General features: G+C 43.3%; 1 protein-coding gene across 1 annotated transcript in view; it reads left to right on the top strand.

Moving 5' to 3' along the window:
- The window catches only part of TANC1 (tetratricopeptide repeat, ankyrin repeat and coiled-coil containing 1), a 135,218-nt gene that overhangs the window by 65,939 nt on the left and 52,468 nt on the right, over positions 1-16,811 (top strand). Inside the window, exons 5-7 of the mRNA XM_075284450.1 lie at positions 7,244-7,348; positions 10,103-10,233; positions 12,852-13,041. Coding sequence (XP_075140551.1) covers positions 7,244-7,348; positions 10,103-10,233; positions 12,852-13,041 — 426 coding nt within the window. The remainder of the gene's footprint in view (positions 1-7,243; positions 7,349-10,102; positions 10,234-12,851; positions 13,042-16,811) is intronic.

Genomic DNA, 16,811 nt, shown 5'->3' with positions numbered 1-16,811 from the left:
ATACTTTAGGTTGTAATGCAATTTCCTTTGCAGTGTGATTTGTGATGGTGTGACACAGCCAAATTCACCATGTAAACCTATCCTTATATTCAGGCTTCAGAGAGGCCATCTCCCAGCATCCTCTGCCTGTTCATGGCCTCTGTTATATGTTGTGTACAGGATTGGATGATTGACCTGAATACACCAAACCCCTTTCCTGGACAGTGCAGTGGAATATGTCACCCCTGTATCCTCTTCACACGTGTGCACTCGCACGCTCCCATGACACATGCCAGTCTGATGGGAAAGGAATTTACCTGCCAATAGATTTTTGGAGGGAATGCTTTACACATACTTTCCATCTATATGGACGCAGCATAGTTTCCATGTGTCTCACACTTGGCAGGACAGGCTGGATTTGCAAAATGTGCTCCAGTAAAAATGGACATTTCTGGTTATGGAGGTCTGTAGGGCGAGTCTACTGTTCTGGCTGAAAGAAATTGTATACACTCAGGCAGACACACATGTATAAAGAAACACGTGTACAGAAACATGTCAACACACATACAAAAAACATGAAACAACACGTTCCTATATAGAGATGGGAAGGCCCCTATGCAAATTACAGACAAGATTGTGGAATCCTCCACATTTAGTGGTAATGGCCTAATGTGTAAAGGCCTCCATACACCGCCCCCTGCTGATTTTGGCTGACTCTTCACTGTGTATAGCAGTAAAGGACCAACAACTCTGATTCGGTGAAAAACCTGGTAATTAAGGAACTGCGCTCCCCTTGTTTGATAAATAACAGCTTTATTAATCACAAACTCACACAACGCGTTTTGGGCGTCAGACTATGCCCTTCCTCAGGTGCAGTAGTTTCTACAAATACAGTAAAACAATCCATTGGATTGACGCCCAAAACGCGTTGTGTGTTTGTGATTAATAAAGCCGTTATTTATCAATCCAACAAGGGGAGCGCAGTTCCTTAATTACCAGGTTTTTCACCAAATCTGAGTTGCTGGTCCTTTACTTCACTCCTATACAAACCTGAGAGGTGTAAGGAATGCTGCAGCCATACCCTAAAAGAAGGCTCGCTTCGGATTATTACCTAATGTGATTACAGAGTTGTGACTTAGGTTCACAACTTTCCAAGGTGAGCGATTATTCTTTTATTTCTAATCAATCTTCTTGAAGTTACTACACTCCGGTTTGCTCGGTGTTCCTATCTTTTGTCTTCGAGTCTCCACTGTGTGTGGAAATCTCCCAATTGCTCCTTGACAGATGATGGCAAAGAAAGAAGGATTTGACCATGTTCATTTTCAACTTTTTATTAAAAAAAAAAAAAAAAAAAAAAAAAAAAAAAAAAATAGCCACAAATTAAACTATAGGTGATTAATAGTGGGGATGTAAACTGCAGGTTTTTGTTACGGTTTTTGAATGCTTGAATTTTACAGGTAGAAAACAATTTTTTATTTATTTATTTTTAACTCCTTTTACATGAGAAGAGTAAACAGAGAAACTGCAATTTCACAAAACCGTGTACAGATTTTTGCACCACTGGTAGGTATGTCTGAAAGAGGATGGACCTCTAACGTGGATGGAGCCAAAAATGTCCTGCAAAAACACCTCCAAGGGCTCTTAAAAAAAAAAAAAAAAAAAAAAAAATGTGGAAACTTTTTGATCTCCATTTGCTAAGAAATAAATTACATTACTTTTCTTGCACGGTCAGGCGGCTTGCCAGACTAGTCATATGAGACTCAGACACAACTAATTACTCCTCCTCCGGCCCTCGCTGTTTCCAATGAAAATATAAAAGTGCAGAAACTTTTTGCAGACCCTTTGTATTTTGGTTCTTCCTTGACCCCGACTATGTCCTCACAGCAGCTTGTAGTCCTCTTCCTATAGTCTGTTGCTCTTAGGTGGAGGCGTGCCCTTGTGCCCGGCCTACTAATTGTTATAGGTGTGACCAATAATTCATTGGGTTGTGGAAAATGAAGACTTAGATGACATAGTATTGTCTGGGTGTCCATTCTTCCCCTGACTCCAGTCGCCCCTACAAAGACTCTCGGTGCATTCAGTTTCCCATGTCGGTGCATTTACAACATTTTTGATTATCTTTGAACTCTTCTTTATTCCATATCAGACAGCGACACTCTTTGCACATTCAGATGACGCCGAGGTCAGTGACAATGCCTGTCACCTCTGTGGTCAAATCTTCCAGACTCTGATCCCTGTGACAGCGCGGTGTGTTTGCTGCACATGTTTGTACCAGGAGAGCTGCGCTCAGCATTGTTTACCCCGCTCGGCCCACGATGTGTTGGGTCAGCTGGCTTGGAGAATAACTTGTCCTGTTGTGTCAGCCACAAACAAGCTGCAGCCCCTGCCCAATCTGTGGTAGAGCGCCCTGTACTAATGTCCTGTACTTGTCCTGGGCCGTGACTGACCGGAGGTAAGAATACACTCGCTTTGTCCTTTGAAGTGGACAGCCGTCTAATAAAAGGCCATATCGAATTTTCGTTCTAAGTGGCCGGGCATTGACTGGTGCTGTCTGCTGGGGTACAGCTGTCGACACCCCCTGTATTTAGTGTAATGCCCCGGGCTCCATCTATCACTGCCTGGATTAAGATGGAAACAATTCTATGTTGGGATCTTTTTAGAACTTTGAGGGGCAGAGGCGTAACTTGGAGCTCCTGGGGCCCAGTACAAAATGACTTAACATATGTTATCTATGATACTGTTGTTCTCTCATATTGTAGGAAAGCCTTTTGGGCCCCTTCAGGCTCCAGGGCCCAGTAGTGATTGCACCCCATATCGCTACACCCCTGGGTCTGAGGATCACACTCAGAATAGGGATAGATACCAGAGTAATGCACCTGTCCGTATAAGGCCTTATTCACACAGAATAAGTGTTTTACCAGGAGAGATTTATGCATTAGTGTTTTATATTGTACGAAATATGGAATTTGCTTTATAAACCTTGAAATCTATGGAGAACTTTCCAATGAATGTGCTTTATATAGGGCTCTGTAAGAGGCAGCAACTCTGCCATCTTGTGGCAGCCATATTAATATGTACATTGTGGTTATGCAAAAACTTTAGTGTGTGTATGTGTGTGTATATGTGTATATATATATATATATATATATATATATATATATATATATATATATATATATATATATATATATATATATATATATATATATTAACCATTTTCTTTCAATGCAATTTTTGACTAGTGCTTTCTCCAAGCACACGGAATTGGCCACCAGGAGATCTGTACAAAAGCCCATTCATATGCAGCATAAAAAATATAAAGAATGAACACTTTTTTTTTTTTTTCGTTTTTAATAATTATTTTTTAATTACTGCCAGGTGATGTCTGACACAGCCACTGAGACCCAGACATCTCCATTGGGCATGCAGCTCTAGTAGTATTCCAGTATACTTTAGAATTATTAATTTGCTGTATAGTTTGTGACCTATTTACTTGTTACGTACTTCACTAAGGGGGTGTTCACACCTGCTCCCGTGTCTGTCAGCTTGCTTTCCGGTGGCGTTAGGGGTCAGTTGGTCGAGGTCTTCAGCGTAGGGGGCCCCGCCATTCCTAGTTACTCCACTGACTTAGGGTAGCAGCCTGCCCTACCTGACATGAGTCTACCATGTGTGAATGTAACCTTACATGTGGATTTCACACATTCCCGACATGACCTGAATTCTTCACAGATCCCCCCCCCCCCACTACCTGAAACCCTAGCCACATGTATTGTACTGTGAGGGCTATTGTGCTGGTTGTTGCAGATTTTCACTGCTGAATCTGCACTATTAATCCGGAACAAATCCACAATGTGTGAACACACCCGTACAATATTTATACAGGACACCATATGGAAACATATGGTCAGTAATGGAGCATGCAAGAACTATAAGGCACGTACAGTTTGTGCCTCTATATAGAGGGTTTATATTACTGTTGTATACCCATGGCCTAAGTTGAAGCCCTCCTGACCTCCATGCTGGGATTTTTAGACCTAAAAAATAAACCTGGTCGCTTTTATTCAGAAAAACAGTCAAGTGAGGAAACGTCTGACATTCACGTAGACGGCCATAGATAAAAATATTCTTATTTCGTCCAATAAAATGGTGTTGGTTATCACAAGACCTAATCCCGCTGACATGGCCGCTAATGTGTGTAAAGTGAATTCCTCGTCTAGGGCTTAGCGATTGATGGGATGAAAGGGGTAATCTATTTAGGTTACACAAAGCACCATCTTGAGGCTCTCCGCCACCTCTCCTGTGTTTTACAGGCAGGGCCAGGTGTCGGATACTCGAGCTTCAGCAACTGCAAATATTAACAAGTGGGGCAATGACATGGCCGATCGTTCTCATAAACCCTCAGCAAAGAGAAGCACACGGGCAAGTCAGGGAAGTGAATCCACAAGTCTGCTGCCACGTTGGCATTTGTAGAGGTGTAAGAGTAGTGTCATTGTACTTTATGGACTGGGCAGGATTACGTGGGGTGTGGGGCAGTTCCGAAGGGGTTAAATTTACTTTTTATGTGAAAAATACAGTTTTGACATGAACATTAGTCATGTGATACAGGTTGGTTGCTTGGCGAAACGCTTGTCGGTACAGCTTCAGCCTATACTGTAGGTGGTTAGGCTGTTTGCTAGGGGCTTTCTACCTAACAACCTATAGACAGTCCTGCAGACCTCAGGTAGGTTTCATTCAGGCCTGCAAGTCCGTCTATAGTTATCAGGTAGAGTCCCCAGCAAACAGTCTACCTCAAGACGGATTTGACAATAAGGGAAGGGAATTGATATTGCAGGTTCCCAGTCAAAATAGATTTTTAGCATTTTTTTCCTATGGTGCATTGTGGTTGTACAGGTATAAGTGTGAACATGGCGTTACATCTGATATACGGCAGCGCACCTTGTGTCGTCACGTGTCAGTTTCCACTGTAGAGATCTATGGGAAGGGTTAATGGGGTTCCATTACATTGAATAATTCTTGCCTGCGGATTCCATACAGATCCTGTTGTAGCTTCCATGTTAGCAGAAGATTTCTAATGTGAAGCAATCATACCATAGTATGTTACAGCAATGTGGTGTATATAGCCTGTATAGTGTGCTCTGTATATATAACACTGTCAGGTTGTGCCCTGGCCCAGTAGATGGCAGCATTACTTGCTTTACCACACATGCGGTAGGAGTCTTCTGTGTTGTATGTAATAATTGCTTCCATCTATTGTTTCACATTCCTGTTCTTCCGACACCGCCACATAAAGCCTTGTATAGTAAACCATTAACCATCTCATTACCCGGAGCTCTCTCTGCCTTTTCTCTCTTTTCAATTACGGTATATCTTTTTTTGCTATGTCATGAACATTTTTTTTTTTATCATTGAAAAGTATTTTTAGATGTATATTTATTTTTATTAAATTCTAATTTTATATTTTTTTTTGTAAAGTGAGAGAATCATATTTACAGATACACAAATAAGAATACTGTATATAGTACTGCTATACTGTATCTCCTATAATAGTACTCGGGCCAGATTGCGTATATAACATTGTGTGTTAGCAGATTGATGTATAATTTTTATGGAAAAACTAGCCTCTGCCCATGACTTCGTCTGCTTGTTATTGGCATAGATGATCCACCTATATTCAGAAAATTTCTGCTGTCTATGGTTTGCCTGCTCCGGCGTTTCGGCAGCTCTCAAGCTTGCCTGCTGCTGAACTTGTTCCTCACACCATGCCTGTGATTTTTCCGGCATCTCAGTAGCTCGCTGGAAAGCCATATAATGAGCGTGTTATTGGTGTCGATGATCCCCCTCAGCTCTGTTTGAGGAGAACTCTGTGACTTCTGGCTTCCTTCATAGCTCTCGTTGTTTTAGAATTTTGCGACAAGTTAGATTTTCTTTTTCCCATCATGTTTGTCAGCACTGCCTGGAGCAGATCCGATAAAATGCAAATGCTTGTACACAATGGGCCCAGTGTTATCTGTGTGCTTACATAGAGAGATAACAGACCTGGCTTTATCAGCAACCTGCAGTTAGCTGAGATAAGCTGCTGCAAGAACAATGTAATATAGTATACGAACATAAATTCATAACAGTCGTGAAGCCATGTCATTTCCTGGGATAAAAAGTAGCCTATGTATCGAGGATACAATCTATCTACGGTATGTGCCAAATGTCATCCAAATCCATTCAGCCGTTTTTGCCTGATCGAGTAACAAACACGCAAACATCCAAACTTTCACGTTTATAATATTACTAGGATATTCAATAGAAAGCTCCTCTCTAGTCTTATGTACAGTGGACAGGTCTAGTGAGTGATTGGCAGCCGTTTTCGGCATGCATGTTTATAATTTGTAAGCTGCCAATCATTGCATAGGACCACCCACTGGACTCCTAAACATCAAACATTTACAACTATTAATCCAAAAATTACAGGTTATGTAGGTTCTGTATCCATCTGCTCTATAACATTGTGCCTGCAAATCGGATAGTATTTTCATGGTGTATATAGTTGAAGAAAATCTCATTGAAGAAATAATAAAAATATATCCTATCTATCTATCTATCTATCTATCTATCTATCTATCTATCTATCTATCTATCTATCTATCTCACTATGTATCTATCATCTCTTTATTTATCTATCTATCTATCTATCTATCTATCTATTTATTTAATGATGATGATTTACTGTCTGAAGGATTAATGACCATTGTAGATCCCTACCAGCCCTTCTGCCTAGTCTTGATGGTTAATAATGTGTTGCTGGGTTACAGGACGCTCACACTATTGTGCGGTGTTAGTGAACAAGCCTCTGTGTGTTACTTTACTATGCTTTTTAATGTACCGTGTCTCAGCGAGTTAGACTACAACTCCTGTTATGAGCCTAGTGGGAGTTGTCCCTTTACAACAACCCCCCGAGAGGCTGCAGATTTTTGTGTCACATCACCCTCTGATATAAAAAGTTAAGATCCTTTAAGACATTTGCTTTCCTTTTGTGGAATGTGTCCTGGCTCTCCTTGTCCTTGTACATACCAGGGATGACGGTGGATGCCGCCTGTAGACAGCTCTGAGCTGTCAGCGGACGGTCAGGGTGCTTCCTTCTTTGCAGAGATTTTTTTTTCTTCTCTTCTTTCCTGAGCTTAATCTGACTGTGAGAACTGAGGCGACGCGTCATGAAGCTCTCACACATCCCATCTGGGAAGAATAAGACATGCCCAAACCTTATTCATTGCAGGGCCAATGAGGAAGCCCAAGTATGTTGAGAGTCCGCGAGTGCCAGGAGATGCAGCTGTAATGCCATTGAGAAAAGTCTCCGAGTTGCCGGAATCCAACCAGCATGGTGAGTGTCCTCCGTCCTCTAATTCTGCCTCATTGTACATTTAGGTTTTAATAGAAACTTTTGTCGGGGAAGAATTCAGATAAGGGGAAGGTTTTTCTATGAATGAAGCTCTCGCAGGCAACTTTCTAGCAGTAGCTTTGTTAGACTTGACAGCTGCCTTGTCTATTGGAGCATTGCAGCAGTGAAAGGGTGTGAGCAGGCTGGCAGGTTAGACCTGGCCCTTTGTTTTATTCAGTGCACATTATCCTTGTTTTATTTGGCTCCGTCGACACCTCAACCTGCAAAACCCCATGTATTGTAAACTGTGAGAAAAACTTGATTTTCCTGTCAGTGCGGGGATGCGGCGGAGGGATTAGGTTACCCTGTTGCTGTATAGCAGTTCGCTACGGTTGTATTAAGCAATTTAGCTGCTTAAACCCTGCACGGACATGAATGGCGTTGCCAGCTGTTGCTGCAAATCCTCCCAGCGTTTCAGGAAGGGGTTAATTTGAAGGGTTAACCCATCACGCCACTGACTGGCATGGGAAAAGTGGTCAGGAAAGGGTTAAGCCAATAGGGATCAGACTCCAAGCAAAGTTTGGCACGGCTCAACGGTATTGCCCGGGAACTGCCTAACAACTTAACCTTGGCAACAGAAGTAATAAGGAGATTCTTGGTTTCCTCCGAGGTGTTGGCACTGGGAGCAGGGAGGGGTTAATCTGCCTTCCTGTCCTCTAGAGGCAGCTGTTGTCTCCGCTGGGTAGAGGAGGGACCCATGGGAAATCTGTGGTATGACCGGGTGCAGCGCATCAGGGGTTAATCTGAGCATTCAGGGCCGGGGATCGTAAAGCGAAGTAAGTTATCATAGTAGCGGATATCAGGGAAGCATAGAAGGGGGTGTATAATGTCTCGTGGCCTGGAAAGGGTTAATTTGAATATTGGGTCCCATTCAGAATATTGCTCTCTGTTTAGAAGTTCAAGGGATTTGCTGCTTTCTTGTAAAAGAACAGCGCCACACCTGTGTATAGGTTGTGTGCGGTATTGCAGCTTGGCGGCATTCCCTTCCATGTAGCTGAGCTGCAATACCTGACATACCTACGGACAGATGTGGCGCTGTTTATTATAGAAAGTAACCAAATGTCCCCTAATTCTATAAAACCCCTTTAATGTTTGAATGCTAGGTAGACCTGATAAATGATTGTTTAATGCAATCCAATCTATCCCTATAGGTCCATATGTTCTATTATGGCATATTGACATTATGGGGTGGCCTTTCAGACCCTGTACATGGGGGAGCGTATGACTGGTCATGCTGTAATACTACTATTCGCCTGCAGTGGCCGCTAACTGTACCAGTCAATCACCTGATCACCCTACGAGCTGCATTGTGATTGGACGACCAGTTTAAGACCTCACGCAGACTCTAGAGTTGGTGGATCTAATGTCAATGGCCAGCTTTAGAGGATGGACAATGAAATCACCCGTATCCAGTGTTGGAATTTGTGTCCTGCAACATCTGGGGAGACAAATCTACTTAGAAATCTATCTATAGCTTTCTATCCAGCAGCCATGTCTAGTTATAAAGCGCTCCACCCCAGTCAGTCCTCGTGTGTGGGAAACTTGCTGACAGTCTCTGTATATATGACCTCTGTCTGTATATTGCTGCTTGTTCCTCTTCAGTCAGGACATGAATTATGATGTTTAGCTCGTTCAGTCTTTCATCTTTTGCTGCTTCCCATCCGAATTACTACTTGTGTCAGGAATCTGCTGTTAAAGGGACACTTGCTATGTAGTGTAACGCAGGTTATTGCTGGATTGTGCAGTCCGTAGGCCAAGCCACCAACTCATACCCCCCTCTCCACAGTCTGACCATGACCACAACTGTACAAAAATAACAAACTATACATTCGTTTATAACAGTAACAAAATAATTCTGCATTTTATTTGGAAGCTGAGTTGCAAACTTTTTTCAACTTTGATTTCCCCAAAAAATTATTCACAACGTTGACTCCACTGCCCTGCGATACCGTCCCCTGTTGTCAGCCATTTCAGACTGACTATTGTAATAGGACATTAGATGACTGGTCCAAGAAAATGTCTTTCCGCCTTTGGGCAGTCCTGTAGGAATATTAGGTCCTATGTTGTAGAGCTATTCTCATTCTAATCCCACCAGGTTGTTCTTCCTAAATATTACCCCCAGTCCCTCAGTGGAGAATATTCCTGGCACCTGGTCCAGCTACTTTTGTGAAAACTTCAAGTAACTTGTCAGTCCGCCTTAATCTGAGGGCAATTAATATGAGATGACGGCTGCGGACAGGCCCGGGCTGTCTCGCTTTCTTTGGTACTGCTTTGAAGTCCTGGTTTCGAGGGTTAATTTGCCATTGTGCGCCAGGGTTCACACCGGCATCCCCAGATCTGACAGCAGGGCGGACGTAATTGGAGAGCAGCTATTGAATGGATATATGGGGAGCGGGCTAGGACAGTAGACAATGAGGTTGCCCCCAGTGCCTGACCCCATGCTACCCGCTAATAGGATTCTTGCTATATACGTACAGTAGATGAACGTCTCCAGTCACTTGTAGGACTTCCGCTTGCTTAGTATTCAAAAAGATCAGAATGGAGACGCTCAGCCTTCTCCAAGGCCTTCGCTTGGCTTTTGCTTCTTTGGGTCTTGATGGTGATTTGTGATCCCTGAACCATTTCTCCTTTCCATCCAAATCTTGGCATCCTCTCAGGATCTCAGTGACCTTTTTCTTTTTGTGTCCTCTTTTCTAGAAGCCGCTCTGGATAAAAGCTCAGGTTGTTCTCCTGCCGCTCAGGAGCTCATGACGAGACTGGGATTCTTGTTGGGTGAAGGAATTCCAAACTCTGCTCGAGTATCCATGGACGAGAAGAATGACGCTATGGTAAGCAGAATAAAAAACAAAAGAGACACCGAGCACACTATATAGTGTAGAATGTCTGATAAATTTTGGTGGAAATAACCAGAAGATTTAAAAGGACCAAATGGCCTCTCACCTGATGAGGTTGTGACAATCGCTCACAACTACGTTTGGGGTTTACCGTCAGGTGGAGGAGGCAGCACGTCTGATGGACACCGGCCAAGGCCAGGGAAGATAGAGTTTTCAATGAAATGGAAAGACGGCGCTCTCAGGTCACAACAGGATTTTATTCAAAAAGACAATGATGCACAACGCTAAAAAATCGCCGCGTTTCGGGCACACCTGCCCTTTCTCAAGTGCGTAACTTCACACAAAGCTCGGTCAGTCTGGAAGATGTATACAAATTGTATGCCCAATATATGTATACAATTTGTATACATCTTCCAGACTGACCGAGCTTTGTGTGAAGTTACGCACTTGAGAAAGGGCAGGTGTGCCCGAAACGCGGCGATTTTTTAGCGTTGTGCATCATTGTCTTTTTGAATAAAATCCTGTTGTGACCTGAGAGCGCCGTCTTTCCATTTCATTGAAAACGCTATGGTAAGCAGGACCCACACCTGTCCTTGGGTCTCGTGACTTGATCTCCTACCCCTTTTATTACTGCACATCTATCTAAAGATCCGCCAGCTCCCCTGGTGTTTTTGTTTTTAATAAATATTGTAGACCTGTTATTTTTATTCATTCTATTTCTTGAATTTCTCAATCTGTAATTTCATTGTTGGGGATTTTGGGCTTGTATTGAAAGGCGCCCATGACTATATATAGTCCATATAGACCTTGCCACTATAGATTTAGTCCTTATGTATTTTCCATTTATTAGCGTTGATGCAGATTTGGGTCTAGAGTTGCTGTATGCCATGTAGTGTTACTGTCCCTAATTGTCATCAACACTAACAGGGCTTATATCTGTGGAATGGCTGGACAGATTTGGATTAACAAAACACCATAACGCTCAGGGTGACGGTGCTGATCAAATGATGAATGTCATTGGAGTTTTCACACCTAGTGACAGGTCCTCTTTAAGTGGTCCACATGTGGAGGACCCTACAGTCAGACTACACCCACCTATCTCTAAGCTCCATTGTAATATATGGAGAAGGAATGAAACAACATACTTATGGAAGACCTTGCGAAAACAAATGCAGAGATGAAGCTGATGGTGCGCTGCACTACTGAAGGTCTTAAAGATGTTCACAATTAGTCAGTCGTATCAGTCTGAGATTTATTTAATCCTATAGGAGGATTTCCAAACGTAAACCACAATCCACACGCTAGCGTCCAGCAGGGTATATGGTGCAGGGCCTAGATATAGATAATAGGACTTAATAGGATCAATTTGGATAAATAAGATCTTACTGAAATGCCCTTCCAGTTCAAGGTATATTATATAGAACGATGATGGGGGCGAAGGAGCCTGTAAAAAACACTTGTCCGCTCATCGCCCTATGTGATCAGCTGACAAATGAGCAAACGTCTACTTGTTGGTGGATCACATCATTTATGTGGTTAGGATAAAGGAATCCCTACTTGGCAGCAGCTGCCATTGTAATGTGAAGTGTATGAGAGGAGGGGGCCAACACCTAGCATGAGAGGAGGGGGCGCTCTAGCAATCACATATTGCACTTGTTGCTTTGTATGTCACCTGTAAACCGATGGCCATTACATACCAAACCGTGAAACCGGTTATCCCCAATCTGTAACTTGCAGATCAGTGGGATCCAGCCGCTCCGACACCGCTTAGCTATCTCTGATTCTCCCATTGAACTGAATGGAGCGATGCACAAACTTGCCTGACCACGGCTCCATTCAGAACAGGGGACAAAAGTCCCCCGTTCTCCTGATTAGTGGGGGTCTGAGTGGTTGACAATAGGAAAGAACTTGTCATGGTAAAACCCTTTTAAGCAACAAAAAAAAGGATTGTGTAAATGCAGCCTTAATAGAGGATGCTTCATGTGCATGAAATCCCTTCCCCCACACTATCAGCCAGAGCAGAAAGCAACTGCAAAGACTATATTTCCCTTTGGAGGACCCAACATGTCCACATATTACATAGATATCCTGTTGTCTAAATGGAAACTGTGTAATATTTCACTTCTCCAAGGGTGGCGCTATAGGGAGAATGCACACTTACTGAACAGTTAGCCTACAGATTACATCTCATTGCTAGGAGGTCCTGACAGCCTTAGGTTTATTGCCAAGGGTCCCAAATAATGCAGATAGCCCCTATGTAAGTAAAACGTTACACACCTATGTATAATCTTATAATCTGACTGACTGGGGCCAGGAAAGTTAGGTGGCAACCTCCTTGGGAGTTGTAATGGCAGCCATATTGTCTGCCACCTTTCTCAGAAGCAGATAGAACAAACACTTGGTTATCATTTTATTTTGGGGTGTTCGTCCTCTCGTTGTGGTTACTTGTAGGGGCCGGAGCAGACTTGTGGTGTTGGATGTTAAGAAACGAAAACTTTAAAAATAGCCGAAGTGATAAATTGGTGCTAATAAGTCGACGCCACAAGTGTAGAATCAGATCTTTGTTACGGGCCCTGTATATACCCTGGTAATTGGTTGTTGGTTTCCTGCAGTGTACAGTGACAAGTCACGGGATAAGTCCCTGCTCGACGCTGACAAACAGCACGGCCTCCCCGAGCACCGCCAGTCCCTGCTCCACACTGAACAGCTGCATCAGTAAAACTGCCCCAAACAGATCCAGTCCCAGCGGCACCATCAGCAGCCCCAGCTCCACCCTGGAGAGCAAGGACAGCGGCATCATAGGTGAGTCAGATGGATTTTGTGTCGTTTGCGGGTGTTTTTATGAATTCTATTACTACATGTGCTATTATGTTTCATGTACTATTGACTAGAAGTTCTTCTGATACTTTGTATATTCGGTATCCTGCATTGTCGTCCATTATACTTTATGGATTAGGACACCTCTACACACCACAGCAGGTGATTTTTGGGTCCGTGTCCCTGACTTATCCGTGATATCAGAACTAATAAGTCTGTTATGTATGTGATGGCGTTCGTGCACTGTTCTGGTTATACACCGTTACCTCCCTGGTGGTGGATTTGCAGGGGTCCCCGGGGATGTAGATCTGCTTTACTATGGTAACTTACCTTCCTGTTTTTTTTTTAAATCCTGTGCTCTGGGATATCGATAGACTTGTTTTTTATTGCAGAACATCATTGCTTCACAGCTTTGGTGCGATATAATCTTACTTCCTATGGCGGTATTACAATATATCCAGGAAAATAGATGAAAGAGAGTGCACAGGATTCAGTTTCTTCCAAAAACAGCGCCACACCTGTCCACAGGTTGTTCATTGTATTGCAGCCCAAGACTATTCACGTCAAGAGCCGAACTGCAATATCATGTGCAAAAAATAGAATAAAAAAAATCTGTAATAAAAGCCTATTAAAAAAAGGTAAATTTCATAATCTGGTTTTACCAAATAAATTGGTGACACATTCCCCTTAAATTTCCATTTGGGATAATGGGCGAATCCAGTGGTAGTGAAACGGTTAAATCCCAAGACCTTTTTTTTTCTTATTTTTGTGTTTTTAATTGATCCTTTTAATTCTGACCCTCGGCTTCTATGTTACATTCTATACGGTTCATCTCTTTACACTGTAGATCCTTCTTAAGACATAGAATCTTCCTTTGTTCTTTATATTTATGATCTCTTCAGAGTCTTCTGAGGAAAATGACCGTTATGTATGCAGTATACAGATGGCATTCTCTGTGATATGTTTCCCACCAGGCTATAGCGGTCATTACATGATGTGTATACAGCTCCAGACCTCCTAGACCTCGACATTATTTGGATATTGTTTGGTCCTAAATCATTGTATCTAATAAGCAGATGTCCTGGCGGTCAATACACTTCCTTGTACATTAAATGGAAGATTCCAGATTATTTCTTGTTCTTTGTCTCTACAATGAGACCTGCAGGAATTGATGTACAGGTTCCTCATCAAATTTGCCATTAGTATTGTTTCTGTTGGGTGCCTTGCTATTAGTCTGGTTTATTGCCATTGGTCTGGTTGGTTCTTACCATTGGTTTTGTTCCTGCAAGGTTATTTGTCATTGGTCTGGTTCTGACAGGTTTCTGGGCATTGATCTGGTTCTTGGTTGAGGTTGCTTACATTTGGTTTGGTTCTTCCCAGACTTCTCATCATTTGCCTTGTTCCTTGTCTGTTTTTCTGATTCTTGTCAGGATCCTTTCCATGGATCTGGTTCCTGCCGGGATCCTTTCTATAGGTATGGTTCCTGCCAGGATCCTTTCTATAGGTCTGGTTCCTGCCGGGATCCTTTCTATAGGTCTAGTTCCTGCCGGGATCCTTTCTATAGGTCTGGTTCCTGCCGGGATCCTTTCCATGGATCTTGTTCCTGTCGGGATCCTTTCCATAGGTCTGGTTCCTGTCGGGATCCTTTCCATATGCCTGGTTCCTCCTGGGATCCTTTCCATAGGTCTGGTTCCTGCCGGGATCCTTTCCATATGCCTGGTTCCTTCTGGGATCCTTTCCATAGGTCTGGTTCCTGCCGGGATCCTTTCCATAGGTCTGGTTCCTGCCGGGATCCTTTCTATAGGTCTGGTTCTTGCCGGGATCCTTTCTATAGGTCTGGTTCCTGCCGGGATCCTTTCTATAGGTCTGGTTCTTGACGGGATCCTTTCTATAGGTCTGGTTCCTGTCGGGATCCTTTCTATAGGTCTGGTTCCTGTCGGGATCCTTTCCATAGGTCTGGTTCCTCCTGGGATCCTTTCCAGAGCCCTGGTTCCTTCTGGGATCCTTTCCATAGGTCTGGTTCCTGCCGGGATCCTTTCCATAGGTCTGGTTCCTGCCGGGATCCTTTCTATAGGTCTGGTTCTTGCCGGGATCCTTTCCATAGGTCTGGTTCCTGCCGGGATCCTTTCTATAGCTCTGGTTCCTGTCTGGATCCTTTCCATAGGTCTGGTTCCTGCCGGGATCCTTTCTATAGCTCTGGTTCCTGTCTGGATCCTTTCCATAGGTCTGGTTCCTGCCGGGATCCTTTCTATAGGTCTGGTTCCTGTCTGGATCCTTTCCATAGGTCTGTTTTCCACAGTTTCCAACTAGCTTCTTGTTGTTAGTCTAGTTTCAAATAGGTTTCTTCCTTTTGGTTTGGTTCCTGCCAGGTTCCTCATCAGAGGTCTTATTAGTTTAGCTTCCTTTAGTCCGGTACCCACCCCACTTTTTTGCTGATGCTCTGGTTATCTCCTGTGCCCTTTCCGGTGGGATGGTGAGTCTTTCATGAAATGCATAGACCAGCATTGCTGCCATGTCTGATTCTTCTCATTATAAATACATTATGCCTGTCATGTAAATTGGACTGGGAGTCTCAGTGGAAACCGTCCAGTTTATGTGAGATAACTGAATTGAGATGAGCAAGTTTCCATTTGATGGTAGAAGCCAATTATCACCTCCGTATTCTTCTACCTTATCTGTAATTATTACTGGTCGTGAAGATATTAAAACGTGCAGAAGCGAATATCGTCTCCGGACCCCTGAGAGCAGAACCGCAGAACATTCCTACAGCTAAATTTATGGCTCCTGAAACGAGACCCCTCTTTTTTTTTTTTTTTCTTGCAAGCATTTTCTTGTTGAACAGGTCACCAGAACTTCTCTGACCCTCCATAAATGCAGGTCCTCTCCCCCTTTGTGATATTGTGGTGCAATAATTTGTCTGCCCCTAAAAAGCATGAAAGGGGGGAGGGGGGGGGGGGAAGGGGAGAACATTTGCACATAAAATCTGTTTGCTGCTTTTGACAAAGCGAGAATATAGAGCACAGGGGATTATCTGGCCAGACTGACTAAATTGAAGATTATGTTTGGGGATTTGGCACATGTAAGAAGTATATTAGAAGCGTAAAAAAATAGAAACTGAGGAATGAAAGCAGGAAGGGGGCAAACATACCGTGATGCAATGGGAGGATAGGAGGGTTTTGCAATACTGATTTTCCATTGCTGGTCGACATTGATCTACTAAGCAGAACAGAAACTAGAAATGATAGTATAATTCATAAAATGTTGCAACGCCTCTGGAATTCCCCATATCCTCGATCCAACCACGATCAATCACCTGAGAAATATTTTCCCTAGGCGGCATTCACACTTCGGTGTGAACAATCCTTGTAAGGCCCATATTTCTTATGACAGAATCCCAGACCAACTCCTAGGGAATTGTTTAGGGGCTTTCACTACCCAGCTCTCCTAGTAACAAGATATGGTTGATATGATTTTGTACATTGCATAGTATATGTGTTTTATTGTGGTCAGGTTATCAGACAGGGACCAGAGGATATCCCAGGCCCCAGGAAGGAAATCGTGGCCAAGTTTTTGGCAAGTCCCAGACCATAGAAAGTTCATGGCTGTATTATACTCTCTTCACTGATCCCTGGACAATCCTATTGTGACACTGCCAAGGTTCCCCACTGGTCTCTACTTCCTGTGCCCGCCTGACACCCAGGAAGTAACTGCTCGGCCAATCATGTTCTGCAGCAGTGATCGACCTCTGCTACCAA

This window comes from Leptodactylus fuscus, chromosome 8 (genome assembly GCF_031893055.1).
Source record: "Leptodactylus fuscus isolate aLepFus1 chromosome 8, aLepFus1.hap2, whole genome shotgun sequence".
NCBI lineage: Eukaryota > Metazoa > Chordata > Amphibia > Anura > Leptodactylidae > Leptodactylus > Leptodactylus fuscus.
This window is presented reverse-complemented; position numbering and strand designations above follow the sequence as displayed.